This window comes from Balaenoptera ricei, chromosome 2, assembly GCF_028023285.1.
Source record: "Balaenoptera ricei isolate mBalRic1 chromosome 2, mBalRic1.hap2, whole genome shotgun sequence".
NCBI lineage: Eukaryota > Metazoa > Chordata > Mammalia > Artiodactyla > Balaenopteridae > Balaenoptera > Balaenoptera ricei.
In genome coordinates, this window is record NC_082640.1 from 94,654,706 (window position 1) to 94,673,969 (window position 19,264).

The window sequence follows — 19,264 nt, forward strand, 5'->3', positions numbered from 1 at the left end:
TTGCTATTGCTTATTCCTAGAAGTGTAAATATATTGCAAGTAGCCTATGAAATCTATTTTATAATAATCTGATCCAAACAAAATTTTTCTTAAGTCATATAATGTTGCATTTTGAAACCTATGAATATTCAATTATTAATTATTGTTTTAAAATCTTTTTTATTAGTATGTGAGGCTATCATATGATACCAAACCTGAAGTCATTCTACAACTTCTGCTTAAAGAATGGCAAATGGAATTACCCAAACTTGTTATCTCTGTACACGGTGGCATGCAGAAATTTGAGCTTCACCCACGAATCAAACAGTTGCTTGGAAAGGGTCTTATTAAAGCTGCAGTTACAACCGGAGCCTGGATTTTAACAGGAGGAGTAAACACAGGTAATTATACCAATTTTATTTGGTGTGCTTGTAAATTCTTCATAATATCAATTAGATATTTGAAAAGTCAACACAATATAAATATATTCAATTTTTCTGTTAAATAATCTACAGTTCCTAAGTATAAATGCTAACTGAAAAAGTATTTGGTTTTCATTTATTCTTTTAAAAGAATAATACGCTTTATCATTCACTTTTTTTTATTAAGACTTTATTTATTTATTTATTTCTGGCCATGCCGTGCGGCTTGTGGGATCTTAGTTCCCGGACCAGAGATCGAATCCGGGACCCCCGCCCCTCCGTGAAAGTGCCAAGTCCTAACCACTGGACCACCAGGGAATCCCCAAGAATAATATGCTTTAGAGCAGGGGTTTGCAAACTGTGGCTCCATGCACCAAATCCAGCCTACTCCTTATTTTTGTAAATAAAGGTTTATTGGAACACAGCCACACTCATTTGTTTTTGTATTGTTTTGTATCATACTTTTGTGCTACAAAAGCAGAGGTGAGTGGTTCTGACAAAGACTGTATGCCCTGCAAAGCCTAAAATATTTACAATTTGGTCCTTTGTAAGAAAGTTTGCTGACTCCCTACTGTAAAGCAAAGTGTTGTTCTTGTCACTCTGTGACTACTGGTAAATTGAGAGAAGAATGGCAATTCATTGCCTAGACACTGGTAAGAAATAGCTTTTCAAATTAATTTTTAATGTACTATAATCTTTCATTCTAAGTCTTCCCTATCAGATATACAGGTTGGATATATGGAAGGCAAATTAATTTTAATATCCAAAGTAAAACATAGTTATTATTTAAATTAGCTTGGAAAAATCTAATTCATTATCAGCAACTGTTTTTTGAACCTCATTGTGTGTCAGGCACTCTTCTGGCTGCTGAAAATATATCATTCCACAAAATAAAATATTTACCTTCATGGAACTTATATTCTAGTGGGGAAGATGTAAACAAACAGATAACTAAATAATGTATAATAAATTAGATGATACGTGCTTTGGAGACACATGAAATACAGAGGAGGGATAGTGAGGGATGGTCGAGGGGACTTCATTGATAAGGTGACATTTGAGTAGAGATGGAAGGAAATGAAGTGAGCAAGATAAGAGTAATGTGGGGCAGAGCATTTAAAGGAGAAGTGGCAAGTGTTGGAAGAACAGTAAGAAAGGTCCAGTATAGCTTGAGTGGAATGAGCAAGGAGTGCCAAGTGATGAAATCAGAAAGTTATGGGTGAGTGGTGGTGGTGGTAGGCCTGGCGTGGGGTGGTGTGGTGAATAGCAGGGGCAATAGACAGATCATCATATAAGGCCTTGTAGGCCATTATAAGCACTATGACTTTTAATCGAATGAGAAGGGGAGGTTTTAAGCAGAGAGTTGACAAGAGCAAAGATCACTTGAGTGATGCTTTAAAAATAGACTGTAAACAGGCAAGGCATCATTTGGAAGAACAGTGAAGGTGCTGTTTCCATAATCTATGTTAGGAATGAGATCTAATGCATATAAAAATCAAATCGAATGATGCATTGGTTTGCTAGGGCTGCTGTAATAAAATACCACAGACTGGGTGGCTTAAACAAAAGAAATTTATTTTCTCACAGTTCTGGAAACCCAAGATCAAGTTGTTAGCAGGTTTGGTTCCTCCTGGGGCATCTCTCCTTGACTTACAGATGGCTGTCTTCTCACTGTGTCCTCCCGTGGCCTTCCCCCTGTGCATGTGCATCCCTGGTGTCTCTTTTTGTGTCCAAATTTCCCCTTCTTATAAGGACACCAGTCAGATTGGATTAGGGCCCACCCTAACAGCCTCATTTTCACATGATAACCTAAAGAACCTATTTCCAAATACAGTCACATTCTAAGGTACTGGGATTAGGATTTCAACATACGAATGTTGGAGAGGATACAGTTCAGTCCATAACAAGTGATAGAAGTTATGTGCTCTCTTGAATTATCTTTTCTACTTTCCTCCCAATTTTGACTCAGTTGGAAAACTTTTGTAGTTTTTTGTGAGTGTGTGTGTTTTGCCTATAGTCCTGAGCCATACTCTTCTTTTTTTTTAGATGATGTATAGAGCAGTAACAAAAGCTACAGTTAACATGAGGAATCTAAGAGAGGAGACTAGGCCTAACAACATGGTAAAAGTTAGTTTTATGTGTGTTTCAGGCAGTTGTAGTGATTTGACATTGTGGGTTTTTTTTTTCTTTTTTGTCCTTGTGTTTTCTTTTGTAAGTTTGTCTTTTGGACCTTGTTGCCTTTTATCTAGTGTATGTAAAGAAAAATACCACCAATTGTAATGTTATTGAGCAAAGGATTGTTCTGAACACAGTAAAGACTTTCAAATAAAGTGAATTAAATTTTGTATGAACAGGTGTGGCAAAACATGTTGGTGATGCCCTTAAAGAACATGCTTCCAGATCATCTCGAAAGATTTGCACTATCGGAATAGCTCCATGGGGAGTGATTGAAAACAGAAATGATCTTGTTGGGAGAGATGTAAGAGTGCTTTTTAAAATTTCTTATATTTAAACTTATGTATAAACAAAATTAGAGCAAGAATAATGCGAAGTCAACCTAAAATATTCATGATCATACCATGACCCTTTCGAAAATGCATTCATAGATACAAAAAGTAGTGTTAATACATCTTGTTTCTGCCTTTTTTTGTATAACTATTTCACACCGTTTCCATGTCATGCCAGTCTTTGTAATAAAATTTTTAATGATGACATTCTATTAAGAATTAATTGTATTGTCTGTAAGAGTAGTAATCAAATACCGGTGTTTTTTTCAAGTAGGTTAAAGACATGTGAATTGGTTATAGATCTCTTTCAAGAGATTATTAAAAAGGAATTACTGAATTATAATGATCACTCTCAAGTGCAATTACATTTCTAACATCAATTTTAAAGATTCTACTTATGACTGGAAAAATAACAATATGACATTTGATTGCTTTTATTCAGTGTCCTTTATATATTTCACTTTATTCACTAATAACTTAATAGTTTCTTCACATTGTTTGTTTATTTGCTTGTTTGCTGCTGTTTCCTTTGCATGGGATGATGAAATATGGTATATTCTGCAATGAGAGCTGAAATATAATACTGTGGTTCAACCCATTATTGAATAATCTTCAGCTGCTTAAAAGCTCATGCTTTTTGATATATTCTTTTACATTTTCTATTTGTTGCTATGCATAAATAGAATCTTACCTCCTACTTGCCTTTACAGATTATTTCAGAATTTGTTTTTACTTTATATTAAATTTAATCCTGCCCACTAACTCTCATGTTTGCTATTGTTTAGGTGGTTGCTCCTTACCAAACCTTATTGAACCCTCTGAGCAAATTGAATGTTCTGAATAATCTACATTCCCATTTCATATTGGTGGATGATGGCACTGTTGGAAAGTATGGGGCAGAAGTCAGACTGAGAAGAGAACTTGAAAAAACTATTAATCAGCAAAGAATTCATGCTAGTAAGGGAATTTATAAATTTGTTGTTGTTGAAATTATCCTGGGCTGTATTAATTGCGAGCAGCATTCTAAAAAAGGTAGACTGTTCTTTAAGTTCTCATTTCCTTATGTAGCAGGATAACATACAAAACAACCATGAATGACTGACCTTACACAAAATAAGATATAGGAAAGGAAGTCTGAGATTAAATAGGGTACTCAGATAACAAAGCCAAAGCCACAGAGGTTCATTGGAAGCTTTGTTGCTATTGTAATCCCACTGCAGCTCAAGGAATTCAGAAATATTCTTAATGTATGATATATACCAATACACAACTTTGAAATTCAAGATTGAAGAGGAAAAACATACTTTATTGTGAAGTAAGAATCACCTTGCTTAAAGTTGATAACACGAGTATGTATCACTCTTTGGTAGATATGTCTTAAAAGTTGGTATTTTTGACACTGGTCTTCCTTTCTGACCATGGTCAAACTTTCTGGCTCAACATCTGGATTTTTATTTCAAAAAAAAAGAAATTTTATAATTTTAGGGCACCAAGAAGGTGAGCTCTATGACAAAGTGAAATAGAAATACAAACTCATAGAACAGTATTTTCAGATTATGATGGAGTCATAGCATCTCCTAAAAATTAGGAATGTCTTAGAATCCTTCATACCCCACTAGGGAATGCCTATATTTTGGATTCTTTCACTGCATTGCAAGTTATTGTAAAACAAAAATTGGTATTCACTGAATTTCTTGTTACTCTTAATAGAGGTCTTGGATTTTATTGATCTGTTCTGTCTATGTAGTCCTGATTCTGTTGTTAATTTCTATATTAATGTCTCAGTGCATTTGGAATCAAAAATAGACATTTTAAAAGTGATTAAAAACAAATACATATGAGAAGTTCAACTCATAAAGTATTAAAAAACTGAAAACCAAATTGGTGTTTTAATTTCTTGTCGAGTTAAAGTAGTGAAATATACAAAATAATGATTGCTTTTCAGTGAATATATAAATCATAGTGTGTGCCTCATTATATATTGGATTTTCTAATTTTGTTATTTAGAACAGACAAAGTCAGTGTAAAAGTAATTTATTCAGTATTTAATTTATTTATATCAGACTATATATCATGTTGAGGACATAAAATTAAGTCAACACAGTCTTATAAGAAATTATATTTTGGCATTTTATTTTTGAGTGAAAACTAAGATTAAATTACTGAATTTTGCCTAATATCATAATTAATCTCTTACCTTTTTTAAGGAATTGGTCAAGGTGTTCCTGTGGTGGCACTTATATTTGAGGGTGGGCCAAACGTTATCCTCACAGTTTTAGAATACCTTCAGGAAAGTCCTCCTGTTCCAGTCGTCATATGTGAAGGAACAGGCAGGGCTGCAGATCTACTAGCATATATTCATAAACAAACAGAAGAAGGAGGGTAAGTGTATGATTACAACATATTTTTAATAATTTTATGTAAAGAGGCTGTGGTTTTTAGAATATTAGATTCATTTCAGTGTTTTATCAACGTGAAAATACCTTCTTAAGTCTTGAGGAAATAGCCTGTCTGATACATTATTGGAATGAATTAAAATATAAGTCTTTGTAGTAGACAATTTTCAAAGATCTGTTAAACATACAGAGGCATGTATCTTTTGACCCAATGGTTCCATTTCTGATAATTGTTCCTACAAATGTTCTTGCACACATGTGAAATAACATATATAAAGTTACTCAATACAGTGTGGTTTGTAACAGTAAAAGATTAGAACAAAATAGAACATTTATATCAAGGAGACTAGATAAATAACTTATGGTACATCTGCACAATGGAGTAGTTTGTAGTTAAATAAGGTTTTAATCTGTATACTAGATTTGGAAAGATTACCAAAATATATATGTAAAAAAAAGGAAAATGTACAGTAACATGTATATTATGGCACCTTTTATGTAGGAAAAAAGAAAAGGAGATAATTGTATGTATTGAAAGAGATCCTCAAAAGTTATACAAAGTAATAGTGTTTCTTGAAAGCAGTTGAGATGGAATGGCCGATGGAAGACAGTGGGAAAGACACTTTCACTATGAATTTTCACAGGTTTATATTTTATATTATATCATATTTTTGAGCCATGTAAATATATTCCATATTGAGAAAAAGATAAAAATGCAAATGTGCTGATATTTAACACATTTTGTTAAAATACTGCTTTTTACACCGTAATATCTTAAAATTATCTTTATACAATATCTTACATGATAAGATATTGTATAACTGATAACATTAACACATGCCTTGTAAAAAAAATTAGAAATAATTCAAAGAGAAAAATCACTCCATTCCATTTTCCACCCTTATGACTTATAGTGGGAGTCTAATGAAGGAGAAAATTTCACTCAGGGTCAAGTATTTAATATTAATACAGTATCTTTAAATGTCTTGCCTGGATCCACTAGGACTTGATATTAGATTCTGCAAATAATGGAATTTGAAATCAGTGGATTGAGTTATGTTTCCTCTTACTTCAGGAATCTTCATGATGCAGCAGAGCCTGATATTATTTCAACCATCAAAAAAACATTTAACTTTGGCCAGAGTGAAGCAGTTCATTTATTTCAAACACTGATGGAGTGTATGAAAAGAAAGGAGCTCGTAAGTAGATTTCACAGAATAAGCCTTTTTTTAAAAAAATAAATTTATTTATTTATTTTGGCTGCATTGGGTCTCCGTTGCTGTGTGCGGGCTTTCTCTAGCTTCAGCGAGTGGGGGCTGCTCTTTGTTGTGGTGAGTGGGCTTCTCATTGCGGTGGCTTCTCTTGTTGCGGAGCATAGGCTCTAGGCACACAGGCTTCAGTAGCTGTGGCACGTGGGCTCAGTAGTTGTGACACGAGCCCTAGAGCACAGGCTCAGTAGTTGTGGCTCACGGGCTTAGTTGCTCTGCAGCATGTGGGATCTTCCCGGACCAGGGCTCGAATCCGTGTCCCCCTGCATTGGCAGGTGGATTCTTAGCCACTGCGCCGCCAGGGAGGTCCAGAATAAACCTTTTTATTTCATTCAAAGTACATTCTAAATTGGATAAATGCTTTTTAATTAATTAATTAATTTTTGGCTGCTCCCCATGGCTTATGGTATCTTAGTTCCCTGACGAGGGATTGAACCCAGGCCCTCTGCAGTGAAAGCATGGAGTCCTAACCACTGGACCTCCAGAGAATTCCCAGTTGGAGAAATACTTTTTTTAAAACTTCCGATTTAAAATTTTAAAATCTTTTCTAACCATGTAAAGATGTCATTTATAATTTTGTTCAAGCTAAGAGATAGCATAGAAGGATTATAGTTTTTTTTTTTAATTTAATTAATTAATTTATTTATTTATTTTGGCTGTGTTGGGTCTTTGTTGCTGTGCGCAGGCTCCCTCTAGTTGCGGTGAGCGGGGGCTACTCTTCGTTGTGGTGCGCGGGCTTCTCATTGTGGTGGCTTCTCTTGTTGTGGAACAGGGGCTCTAGGTGCGCAGGCTTCAGTAGTTGCGGCATGCGGGCTCAGTAGTTGTGGCTCACGGGCTCTAGAGCACAGGCTCAGTAGTTGTGGCGCACGGGCTTAGTTGCTCCGCGGCATGTGGGATCCTCCCAGACCAGGGGTTGAACCCCTGTCCCCTGCATTGGCAGGCGGATTCTCAACCACTGCACCACCAGGGAAGCCCCTAGAATATAGTTTTTATATGGTGTTGAGACAGGTATTACACTTCTATTTTTGGAAAAGTTTCATAACTAAGCCTCAGTAGATTATGTCCAGGATCAAGGAAGAACTCTAAAGAGTTATTATTGGCTTCTCTAAAATGTATTTGGAGGAAAAAACTCTATTTTCCTCTGAGTGAGTGCTCAAATTAAAGATCAGTGCTGCTTCACTATTGATACTTTGTGTAATATAGATAACTAATGAGAACTTGCTGTGTAGTATAGCACAGGGAACTCTACTCAGTGCTTTGTGGTGACCTAAATGAGAAGGAAATCCCAAAAGAGAGGGGATATATGCATACATATAGCTGATTCACTTTGCTGTACATTATAAACTAACACAATATTGTAAAGCAATTATACTCCAATAAAAAAAAAATAGAGACCAGTGTTGCTTAATTTCAGTCATCTAGACATGGGCTTCAGTTTACAGAGACAAAAAATTTTAGCAGTTCTCTAAGTAGGTGGATGATAACATGGTTTGATTTGCTGTTTTCTTTCATGCATTTCATTTTTGTATACTATGAAATGAAGTTAGTTGAAAAATTTGTATTGGGGTTATAACAATAGACTTTTATTTTATGAAAAAGTTATTAAATGAAAACCTCTCTCTAATGGTATTATGTTTCAAATTTTAAATAAATTTCCAGTAAAAGGATTCAACAAAACATTTCTCATTCAAGAACACGTATATTTACTTGAACTGAGTAAATGTCCACTCTGCAGAAGAAACAGCAGGATTTACTCAAATTAGTAATCTATAGCCTTAGCTCATAAATTGCTTATTCTAGTAATGGACATAAAATATATTAAAAAATGAATATAATATGAAACCAAACATTTTGCATATACTTGAATTTTATTTTATAATTTTTTAAAAATTTATAACTTATTTATTTTTGGCTGCGTTGGGTCTTCGTTGCTGCGTGTGGGCTTTCTCTAGTTGCGGCGAGTGGGGGCTACTCTTCGTTACAGTGTGTGGGCTTCTCATTGCGGAACACAGGCTCTAGGCACTCGGGCTTCAGTAGTTGTGGCACGTGGGCTCAGTAATTGTGGCTCACGGGCTCTAGAGCACAGGCTCAATAGTTGTGGCGCCCGGGCTTAGTTGCTCCACGGCATGTGGGATGTTCCTGCACCAGGAATCAAACCCGTGTCCCCTGCATTGGCAGGTGGATTCTTAACCACTGTGCCACCTGGGAAGTCCCTACTTGAACTTTATTTGGTAAATGATACAAATTCTTTACTTTTCTGTGTTTTGATTGTAATGAAATTATTTCTGACCCAAAAAAACTGTATCTGCCAAGTAGTTTGCAGTTACTTTGTGATTTACATGCCTTACGTCTTAGCTTATAAAATATAAAGACATAATATTATGAATTGATCTTTAAATAGATTACCGTTTTCCACATTGGATCAGATGAACATCAAGATATAGATGTAGCAATACTTACTGCGCTGCTTAAAGGTAAGACTTAAAATTTATTTGTTAGATCTTTCATTTATAGTGTTTTTATATGTTAGGATTTTTTAATTTGACTAAACGTTTGATAACTGAATTTTTCAATAGTTTTTCTTTGAAAAGGACACAATGTTCACTTTCTTTGACAAATTTTCTTTTGTTTTTAATCTTATAACTTTTTTAAAAGTTCATACCAGGATTTATGCCATTAGACCTGTTTAATTATCCTGTTAAGAATGTGTCAAACATGTCACATTTTTAATTGGCTAAAAAATAAGTGTTTAAAAGTAATAGAGTATTAGTTAATAGAAATTAAGGATAGCATTCTTAAATGTGCTATTTTCATTAGGAAGGAAAATTTGGAAAGAACACTAATGGTATCTTCTAGGACTAAGGGGTTAATGCACACGCAGTTGAATTGTTTTCCTCTCATTATCTTTCCAAAGACATCTAACTGATAAGACAAACAATACTGTAGTGAAAAATCTTTTCAAAAATTAGAAACTAAAATGTTGTTCCATCTGAGTACCTGAAAGTCCAAGTATGCAGTGAGGTGGCAGAAGCAGAGCAAGAGAGCACTGTCTTATCATTCACAAGAATTTCCCAAATATTAGACCACAATGAATTGCCAATAGATCAAACATTTGAAAAATACTATATAATAAAGTATAACATATTTACATCATCTGAGAATAAGAGATCATAAGTAATAGGAAGCCCAGAAACCATAAAGGGAAAGATCAATAAATGCGATTGCATAAAAATAAAAAATAAAAAGAGAGCACCTAATATTTGCTGTATACCTTTCTGTGTACTAGCTACTGTGCTTTAGTGGTTTATGTTGTTTACCCTTGTGACAGCCCTAAAAGGAAGATTTCCTATTATTTTCCTCATTTTATAGTTGAGAAAACTAAGAACAGGAATGTGGAAGGATCACAAAAAGGCGTTGTAAATTAGTAACAAAAAGATGAATACCTCATGGAAAAATGAGTCAAAATTTAAGTAAAAGATTTTAGCAGAGTACAGATGCTTGGGGGAAATGTGGAAATGATGGAAAGATGTTATAATTTTTAAAAAAACATAAACTAAAAAAAAAAAAGAAGCTTTCTGTCCTCCTACTGGGTATTTGTATACTCCTGATGGATGGTATAACCTTTCTGGAATATATTTTGGCAGTGTATCAAAAGCTTTAAATTATATACCCTTCTACACAGCAATTTGGCTTCTACAGATTCATCCTGTTAAATATGTGCACAAAGATACACTCACCAGAAAATTCAAAATAACATGAAATGTCCACTAGTTAGAATATTTGTTGAATAAATTTTAGTTCACCTTTAAAAGGTATTTATATATATATAAGGTACATCTATATGTACTGTTATTGAAAACTAAATATGATACATAAAGCAGGCTGAGTATTTTGTATAGTTTGACCTACTTTTGCATAAACAAGTAAAAGTATATATATGAACTTATATATGCACAGAAAACACCTGTAAGGATATTTTTCATAATATTAACAGTCAATACTATTGCTGTGATAGAAACAGATCATCTTTCTTTTCTATTCATTCTTGTGCATTCTGAATTGTTTGCGATGGATGAGGCTGTGTCTTTTCTATAGTTGGAAAATAAAAATCCTCAACCCTGGGGTAACCTTATGTTTCTGAGGCAGGCTACCTCTGAATAGTGACTAACACCAGCTGTGTAAGTTAATTAAAGGGGAAGGGGGAGAATTCATAAGTGTTCATATTTTAACGGAGATAAATTAATTGAACTTGTCGACTGTTTTCTTTATTCGATTAGGCACTAATGCATCTGCATTTGACCAGCTCATCCTTACATTGGCATGGGATAGAGTTGACATTGCCAAAAATCATGTATTTGTTTATGGACAGCAGTGGCTGGTATGTAAATAATCTATATAAACAGTGTAATTAAATTAAGCTAAGTTAATAACAAAGTATTTGCTGAAACTGTGACCTAACTTGACATTTGCCTGTCAGTCAAAAGTGCAGACTTACTGTAGCTAAACATTTCTGCAACATTCAGATCCATTTAGGATTTAATAAGTTCTATTTGCCTCTTGATAAAAACTGTGTTTTTTATAGGGTAGAGATCTTTAAAAATCCTGTAACTGAAAAAAGTTTTAGAAATAGTGCTCTTTGCATCTGTGTTTGTCAGGAATGTTGGCCTGTAATTTTCTTTTCTTCTGGGGTCCTTGTCTGGTTTTGGTATCAGAGTAATGCTGGACTCATAAAATGAGTTTGGAAGAGTTTGAGAAGGATTGGTATTAGTTCTTTGAATGTTTGGTTAAATTCACCAGTGAAGCTGTCTGGTCCTTACTAGTAATCAGACTGTTCAGAATTTCTATTTCATCATGATTTGGTCTTGATAGGTTGTATGTTTCTAGGAATTTATCTGTTTCTTTTAGGCTGTCCAGTTTGTTGGCATGTAATTGTTCATATTAACCTCTTAATGATCCTTTGTATTTCTGTGGTATCAGTTGTAACATCTGTTTCATTTTTTATTTTATTTATTTGAGTCCTCTTTTTTTTCTTCCTGAGTCTAGCTAAGGGTTTGTCAATTTTATCTTTTCAGAGAACTAGCTCTAGTTTCATTCTAGTTGTCTTTTCAATCTCTGTTTCATTTATATCTGTTCTAATTTTTGTTACTTTCTGCCTTCTACTAACTTTGAGTATGGTTTGTTCTTCTTTTTCTGGTTTCTTGAGGTGTTAAGTTAGGTTATTTGAGACTTTTCTTGTTTTTTGAGGTAGGCATTTATCGCTGTGAACTTCCCTGTTGGAACTGCTTTTGCTGCATCCCACAAATTTTGGTATGTTATATTGCCATTTTTGTTTTTCGCAAGGTACTTTTTATTTATTTTTTTGGCTGCGTTGGGTCTTTGTTGCTGTGTGCGGGCTTTCTCTGGTTGCGGCGAGCGGGGTCTACTCTTCGTTGCACTGTGTGGGCTTCTCATTGCAGTGGCTTCTCTTGTTGCAGAGCACGGGCTCTAGGCACATGGGCTTCAGTAGTTGTGGCATGTGGGCTCAGTAGTTGTGGCACGTGAGCTCTAGAGTACAGGCTCAGTAGTTATGGCGCACGGGCTTAGTTGCTCTGTGGCATGTGGGATCTTCCCGGACCAGGGCTCGAACACGTGTCCCCTGCATTGGCAGGCGGATTCTTAACCACTGTGCCACCAGGGAAGCCCTCTCAAGATACTTCTTAATTTCTCTTTTGATTTCTTCTTTGACCCATTGGTTGTTGAGTAGTATGTTGTTTGATCTTCACGTATTTATGAATTTTCCAGTTTTCTTTGTGTAATTTCTATTTTCATACCATTGTGGTCAGAAAAGATGCTTGATATGATTTGTCTTCTTAAATTTATTAAGACTTGTTTTGTGGTCTAACATGGTCTATCCTGCAAAATTTTCCATGTGCACTTGAAGAATGTGTATTCTCTTGCTTTTGGGTGGAACGTTCTGTATATCTGTTAAGTCCATTGGTCTAATGTGTTATATAAGGCTGATGTTTTCTTACTGATTTTCTGTCTGGATGATCTATCCACTGATGTAAGTGGGTATTAAAGTCCCCTATTATTTTGTATTGCTGTCTGTTTCTCCCTTTAAGACTGTTAATATTTGTTTTATGTATTTATATGCTCCTATGATGGGTACATAAATATTTACATATATTTTATCTTCTTGTTGAATTGACCCCTTTATCATTATGTGCCATCCATCTTTGTTTCTTATTACAGTCTTTTTTTTAAAGTCTATTTTGTCTGATATAAGTAAGCTTTCTTTTGGTTTCCATTTGCATGGAATATCCTTTTCCATTTCTTCACTTTCAGTCTATATGTGTGTCTTTACATCTAAAGTGAGTCTCTTGTAGGCAGCATATAGGTAGGTCTTGTGTTTTTATCCGTTCAGCTACTCTGTGTCTTTGAATTGTTGAGTTTAGTCCATTTATATTTAAAATAATTATTATAAGTATGTACTTACTGATATTTTGTTAATTGTTTGCTGGCTGCTTTTGTAGTTCCATTCTGTTCCTTTTTTTTCTCTCTCTTGCTCTCTTCTTTTGTGATTTGATGACTTTAGTGATATGCTTATTTTTTTTCTCTTTGTCTTTTGTGTATTTACTGTAGGATTTTGCTTTGTGTTTACCATGAGGGTTACATATAATAACTTATATCTATAATGTCTATTTTATGTTGATAACCACTTGTTTGATCCCATTCTAAATCTCAACATTTTTATATTCCCCTTTCCTGTTTTCTGTTTTTCATGTCACAGTTTACATCTTTTTACCTCGAGTATCCCTTAACTAATTATCGTAATCATGGCTATTTTTACTACTTTTGTCTTTCAACCTTTATTCTAACTTCATAAGTGATTAATCTACTATTTTTACTATATATTTACCTTTTCAGTGAGATTTCTTTCATATGTTTTCTTGTTACTAATTACCACCCTTTCTTTTCAGCTTAAAAGAAGCTCCTTTAACATTTCTTGAAAGGCTGGTTTAGTGGTAATCAACCCCTTTAGCTTTTGCTAGTTTGGAAAAGTCTTTCTCTCTTTCAATTCAGAATAAGAATTTTTGCCAGGTAGAGTAGTCTTGGTTGGAAGTTTTTTCTTTCTGTACTTTGAATATATCATGCCACTCCCTTCTGGCCTGCAAAGTTTCTGCTGAAAAATATGCTGATAGTCTTATGGAGGTTCCCTTCTATGTAACAAGTTGTTTTTCTCTTGCTGCTTTTAATATTCTTTCCTTGTCTTTAACTTTTGGCATTTCAATTATGTGTCTTGGTGTGGGTCTCTATAGGTTCACCTTATTTGAAACTCTCTGAGCTTCCTGTGTCTGGATGTCTGTTTTCTTCCCCAGGTTAGGGAAGTTTCAGCCATTATTTCTTCAAATACAATTTCTGCCCCTTTGTCTCTCTCTTCTTCTGGGAACCCTAAAATGTATCAGTCCATTTGATGTTGTCCCATAAGTCCCTTAAGCTAACTTCACTTTTTTAAAAGTTCTTTTTGCTACTCTTGGTCAATTACACTGCCTTGTCTCCAAGTTGACAGATCCTTTCTTCTGCTTCATCTAGTCTGCTCTTGAACCCTGTTAGTGTATTTTTCAGTTCAGTTTTTTATTCTTCAGCTCTGTGACTTCTATTTGGTACTTTCTTAGATTTTTCCATCTCTTTGTTGAAGTTCTCACTGTGTTCATTCTTTTGCACAATTCGGTGAGCATCATTATAATAATTACTTTGAACTCTTTATCAGGTAAATTACTTATCTCCATTTCATTGAGGTTTTTCCCTGAGGTTTTATTTTGTTCTTTCATTTGGAACATATTTCTCAGTTTCTCCATTTTACTTGACTGTGTTTTGGTTTCTATACAGTAGATGAAATAACCACCTCTTCCAGTCTTGGAGAAGTAGCCTTGTGTAGGGGATGAGCCTTGTCAATCAACCTTGACTCAGCTTTTTGTTCTCTCTCAAACCTTTCTGCTTGTTCAAGCAATGTATTGTATTTTTACTAGCTCCCAGTAGTTGAGAATGTGCAGTTACCTATCAGTGTCCCTAAGGGGAGTATTTCAGCATCCAGATTCAGACTGACTGGAATCCAGACCCTCAGACAACAGCTTTTGAAAATCTTCAACAGAATATTTAGGAAACTGAGTTCAACAATACTTTTAAAGGACCATATACCATAATCAAGTGGGATTTATTCCGGGGATCTGCAAATCAGTCAACGTGATATATCACATTAAGAAAAACAATGATAAAAATCCTATAATCAACTCAGTGGATACAGAAAAAGCATTTCACATGATTCTATATCCATTTATGATAAAGACTCTCAACAAAGCAGGTATAGAGGGAATGCACCTCAACATAATAAAGGCATATATGACATAATAAAGGCATACAGCTAACATCATACTCAATGGTGAAGAGTTGAAAGCTTTTCCTCTAAGATCAGGAACAAGACAAGGATGCCCACTCTTGCTACTTTTTATTCAGCATAGTATTGGAAGCCCTAGCCACAGCAGTTAGGCAGGAAAAAATAATAAAAGGCATCTAAATTGGAAAGGAAGAAATAAAACTGTCACTCTTTGCTGATGACATGATACTATGTGTAGAAAACCCTAAAGACTTCACCGAAAAACTGTTAGAACTAATAAATGAGTTCAGCAAAGTTGTAGGATACAAAATAAATATGCATAAATTTGTGTTTCTATACACTAATAACAAAATATCTGAAAGAGAAATTAAGAAAACAGTCCCACTTGCAATTGCATCAAAAAGAATAAATTACCTAGGAATAAATTCAACCAAGGAGGTGAAAAATCTGTGAACTGAAAACTATAATATGTTGATGAAAGAAATTGAAGAAGATACAGAGAAATGGAAAGATATTTTGTGCTCATTAATTGGGAGAATCAGTATTGCTAAAATGTCTATACTACCCAAAGCAATCTACAGATTCCGTGCAATCTCTATCAAAATTCCAATGGCATTTTTCACAGAAATAGAACAAGCAATTCTAAAATTTGTATGGAACCACAAAAGATCCTGAATAGCCAAAACAATCTTGAGAAAGAAGAACAAAGCTGGAGGCATTATGCTTCCTGATTTCAAACTGTGTCACAAAGCTATGGTAATTTAAACAGTATGGTATTCGCATAAAAATAGATAAATAGGTCAGTGGAATAGAATAGAGAGCCCAGAAATAAACTCATGCACATATCAATTTACAACAGAGTAGTCAAGAATATACAGTGGGAGAAGGACAGTGTTTTCGATTATTGATGTTGGGAAAACTGGACAGCCACATGCAGAAGACTGAAACTTGACCACTGTCTTATACCACACACAAAAATTAATTTAAAATGGATTGAAGACTTGAACATAAGACCTGAAACCATAAAACTTTTAAAAGAAAACATAGGTAGTAAGATCCTTGACATAGGTTTTGGTGATGATTTTTTTAATTAACCAGACTAATACAGGAATGTTATTGTTGGTAACTTAAAATCCATGGGGAACAGAAGAACTCCCCTTACAAGTACAGGATAAGAAAAGAAAGGAGAGAGGACCAACTGAGCAATAGAGTAAATGTTGTTAATGTTAGAATAAGTTAATAACAAATCAGATTTGTATGTGATACGAGAAAGTAGGAGATAATCTTAACTAAAATAGGAATGCCATGATAAATTACAGGCTGTTAATATATGAGAAATTGAATAAGTATTACATTCTTATAAGTTAGTTGTGCCTTGTTTTTAAGTGCAATGCCAAAATATTTTCCTTGTTATGAAATAGAACTGAGTGGTGAAAAAAAAAAGTGACAGAAAACATATCTGCCCTCTGATCATCATCCATCATGCATAAGGCATGTATTTAGTCTGTATACTAAAAAGATTTTGGAGACCCTATCCTTTGCAAAGTAATAGAAATCAAGGGTAGATTGGGTAAAGAAATGGTAATAGAAACTGCTATAGAGAAGTTGTATAGTTGTATGGTAAACTTCTGAAGACAATAAAGATTAGAAAACAAAAGGTGAAAAAACCCAATGATTTTTTTTTTAATGTATTTCTTTTATTTATTTATTTTTGGCTGCGTTGGGTCTTTGTTGCTGCACACGGGCTTTCTCCAGTTGCGGGGAGTGGGGGCTGCTGTTCGTTTGCCATGCACAGACTTCTCATTGCAGTGGCTTCTCTTGTTGCAGAGCACGGGCTCTAGGCACGTGGGCTCCGTAGCTGTGGCTCATGGACTCTAGAGTGGAGGCTCAGTAGTTGTGGCGCACAGGGTTAGTTGCTCTGCGGCATGTGGGATCTTCCCAGACCAGGGCTCGAACCCATGTCCCCTGCATTGGCAGGCGGATTCTTAACTGCTGCGCCACCAGGGAAGCCCAAACCCAGTGCTTTTGGTATTGATTTTCACCACAAAGTTTTTTATCCTATGATACCAAAATATTTAAAACTATACAGAAGCAATGAGGTATTATTAAAATATTAATATATCAGTAATACTAAATATACTAATATTATTACATTAATAAGATGACTTTTATAATGCTTCTAAGTGAAATTTCTGTATTTGTGTCTTCACTGGTTTTAGAGTATTTGATTCATTGTCTGTTGAAGTCTGTAAAAGTGTCTCTAAAAACTTACAAGGGAGCGCTACAAATGCTGACTGATAACACGTGTTACATTAAACTGCAGTGCCACATGTTGTATTGCTGTTAAGAGATACGATTTTTCTCTGACGGTGAATGGTTTCTGTTACAGTTCTAAAGAAAACTAAGTACAATCTTTTCTGACTTACATAGCAGTTGTATTTTTGGAAAGTTTGTGACAGAATACTTTGTGTTTATATGTAAAGCAGAATTACTGGATTTTCATTTGTGAGAATCTAACAGGATAATAGAAAGTTGTATGAGATATAAGGCAATTCCTCTTTGAGTGACATTGTCTGGCATATTGTATGATTTCTGGTATCTTTTGACCGTGTCCATTAAATGTAGTAGTGGCCCCCAATTATTGAAATGATCCCTCTAAAAAACCTTTCTTAAACACTGAGAACCATTGCTCTAAGATATTTTTCCCAAAATTTACTTGATGGTGGATTCTTTCTTGTTCCCCCCCCCCCCCCACATAACCCTTGCTGTCCTACAGAATGTTTTTTAGGGAATGCTACTCTAGTGAGGTCTTTTTATCTATTCCCTATATACCTTAAGTCCTAGCCTTTTATTACTTTGCATCTTTTTAATTTTGTTCTAAAACTGTTTAGGAACAAATATGTATAAATCCTAAGGACTTGCATGTAGAACTGTTTGTATAATTTTATTAATGTTGATACTGTTTTAGGTTGGATCCTTGGAACAAGCTATGCTTGATGCTCTTGTAATGGATAGAGTTGCATTTGTAAAACTTCTTATTGAAAATGGAGTAAGCATGCATAAATTCCTTACCATTCCTAGACTGGAAGAACTTTACAACACTGTAAGTGTATGTTAAAATTCTTTGTGGACTAAGTTTTATCATCTTTGGAAAGTGTCATTTTACCTGAGTATATTCATTCCTATTGGTAAAACCTTTAATGTTTTGCTGGATTATGTGGAAAAATTACAGCCAGTCTTAGTATAGATTGTTTATATGACAGTCTGAAACCCTTTCCCTATTTCTGGAGACCTTCTCTGTCACCATAGCCACATAGGAAAGAGATGTAGTGTTAACAACGCTTTCCTTCACCTCACCCCTTTTTAAAACTATAAGATCAAGTTCTTAATTATAGAGTCATTATATTTCTTCTTTTTCTTGCTAGTCATTTGTTACACCAAATTTCTTTTGATTCCTTTGACCAATGGAGAAATTACACATTGCTTTTTCTTTTCTCCTTTTTGGTGTTTACATTCATGATTTTGACCTTGTGGTGTCGTACTTTCAGCTTACATACTGTTTTTCAGTTTTTCTTTTAAAGAGCTCCTGAAAACTAATTATTCCTTTTACAAAGCTTTCTCATTTTGTTTCAAATTTCATGTCACTAACATTGGAGAGGGTAAATACTACTCTTCTTAATGGTTTTTCATTACTAATAGAAGTATACCTTGAGGAGTACTATGACCAAATCCTAGCTTTCTAACTTTGACTTCTCTGCAAAGCTGTTTCCTTTTATTTATCAGTTTCTACCTATTTATCTCTTTCTTTTCATTCCTAATGTCTTTGTACTACTCAATCATTTCCAGCCTGTACTATTTCAGTAATCTAATTTCCTTGTCTATTTTCAAATCTTTAACCTAAATATTCTTATAGTGACATACTTTATCATATCTTTCCCCAGTTTAAAAACTTTTGATGGCTCCCCAATGTGTATAGAATAATACTCAAACCCTTTACTTGGTTTTCAAAGCTCTCCAGCTTTTGAAATTTTGCCTCAGCTATTTCTCTCACTTGGCCTTTTAATTCCTATCTCCCACCTCCGCATAGTGGATATTTCAACTATGTCATCTACCTACTATTTCCCCAAAATATAAACTTTTTAAAAAAGCATTAGTTGTTTACACACTGCTGGTATGTGTTTTTCTTCCAGCTACTACTACCCACTTACTGGATTTTATTCTTTGTTTGGAACCTAGTTCAAATGCCAAGGCAGTGCTACAGTGAAGCCCAGTGGTGCAGTTTGTTAAGTACAGTTATGTCTTCCACTGTGGATTGTAA

General features: G+C 34.6%; 1 protein-coding gene across 1 annotated transcript in view; it reads left to right on the plus strand.

Moving 5' to 3' along the window:
- Positions 1-19,264, plus strand: part of TRPM7 (transient receptor potential cation channel subfamily M member 7) — a 111,906-nt gene that overhangs the window by 32,733 nt on the left and 59,909 nt on the right. Inside the window, exons 5-12 of the mRNA XM_059913310.1 lie at positions 167-380; positions 2,756-2,880; positions 3,694-3,865; positions 5,116-5,290; positions 6,380-6,503; positions 8,974-9,046; positions 10,850-10,950; positions 17,915-18,049. Of these exons, the coding sequence (XP_059769293.1) occupies positions 167-380; positions 2,756-2,880; positions 3,694-3,865; positions 5,116-5,290; positions 6,380-6,503; positions 8,974-9,046; positions 10,850-10,950; positions 17,915-18,049 (1,119 nt within the window). The remainder of the gene's footprint in view (positions 1-166; positions 381-2,755; positions 2,881-3,693; positions 3,866-5,115; positions 5,291-6,379; positions 6,504-8,973; positions 9,047-10,849; positions 10,951-17,914; positions 18,050-19,264) is intronic.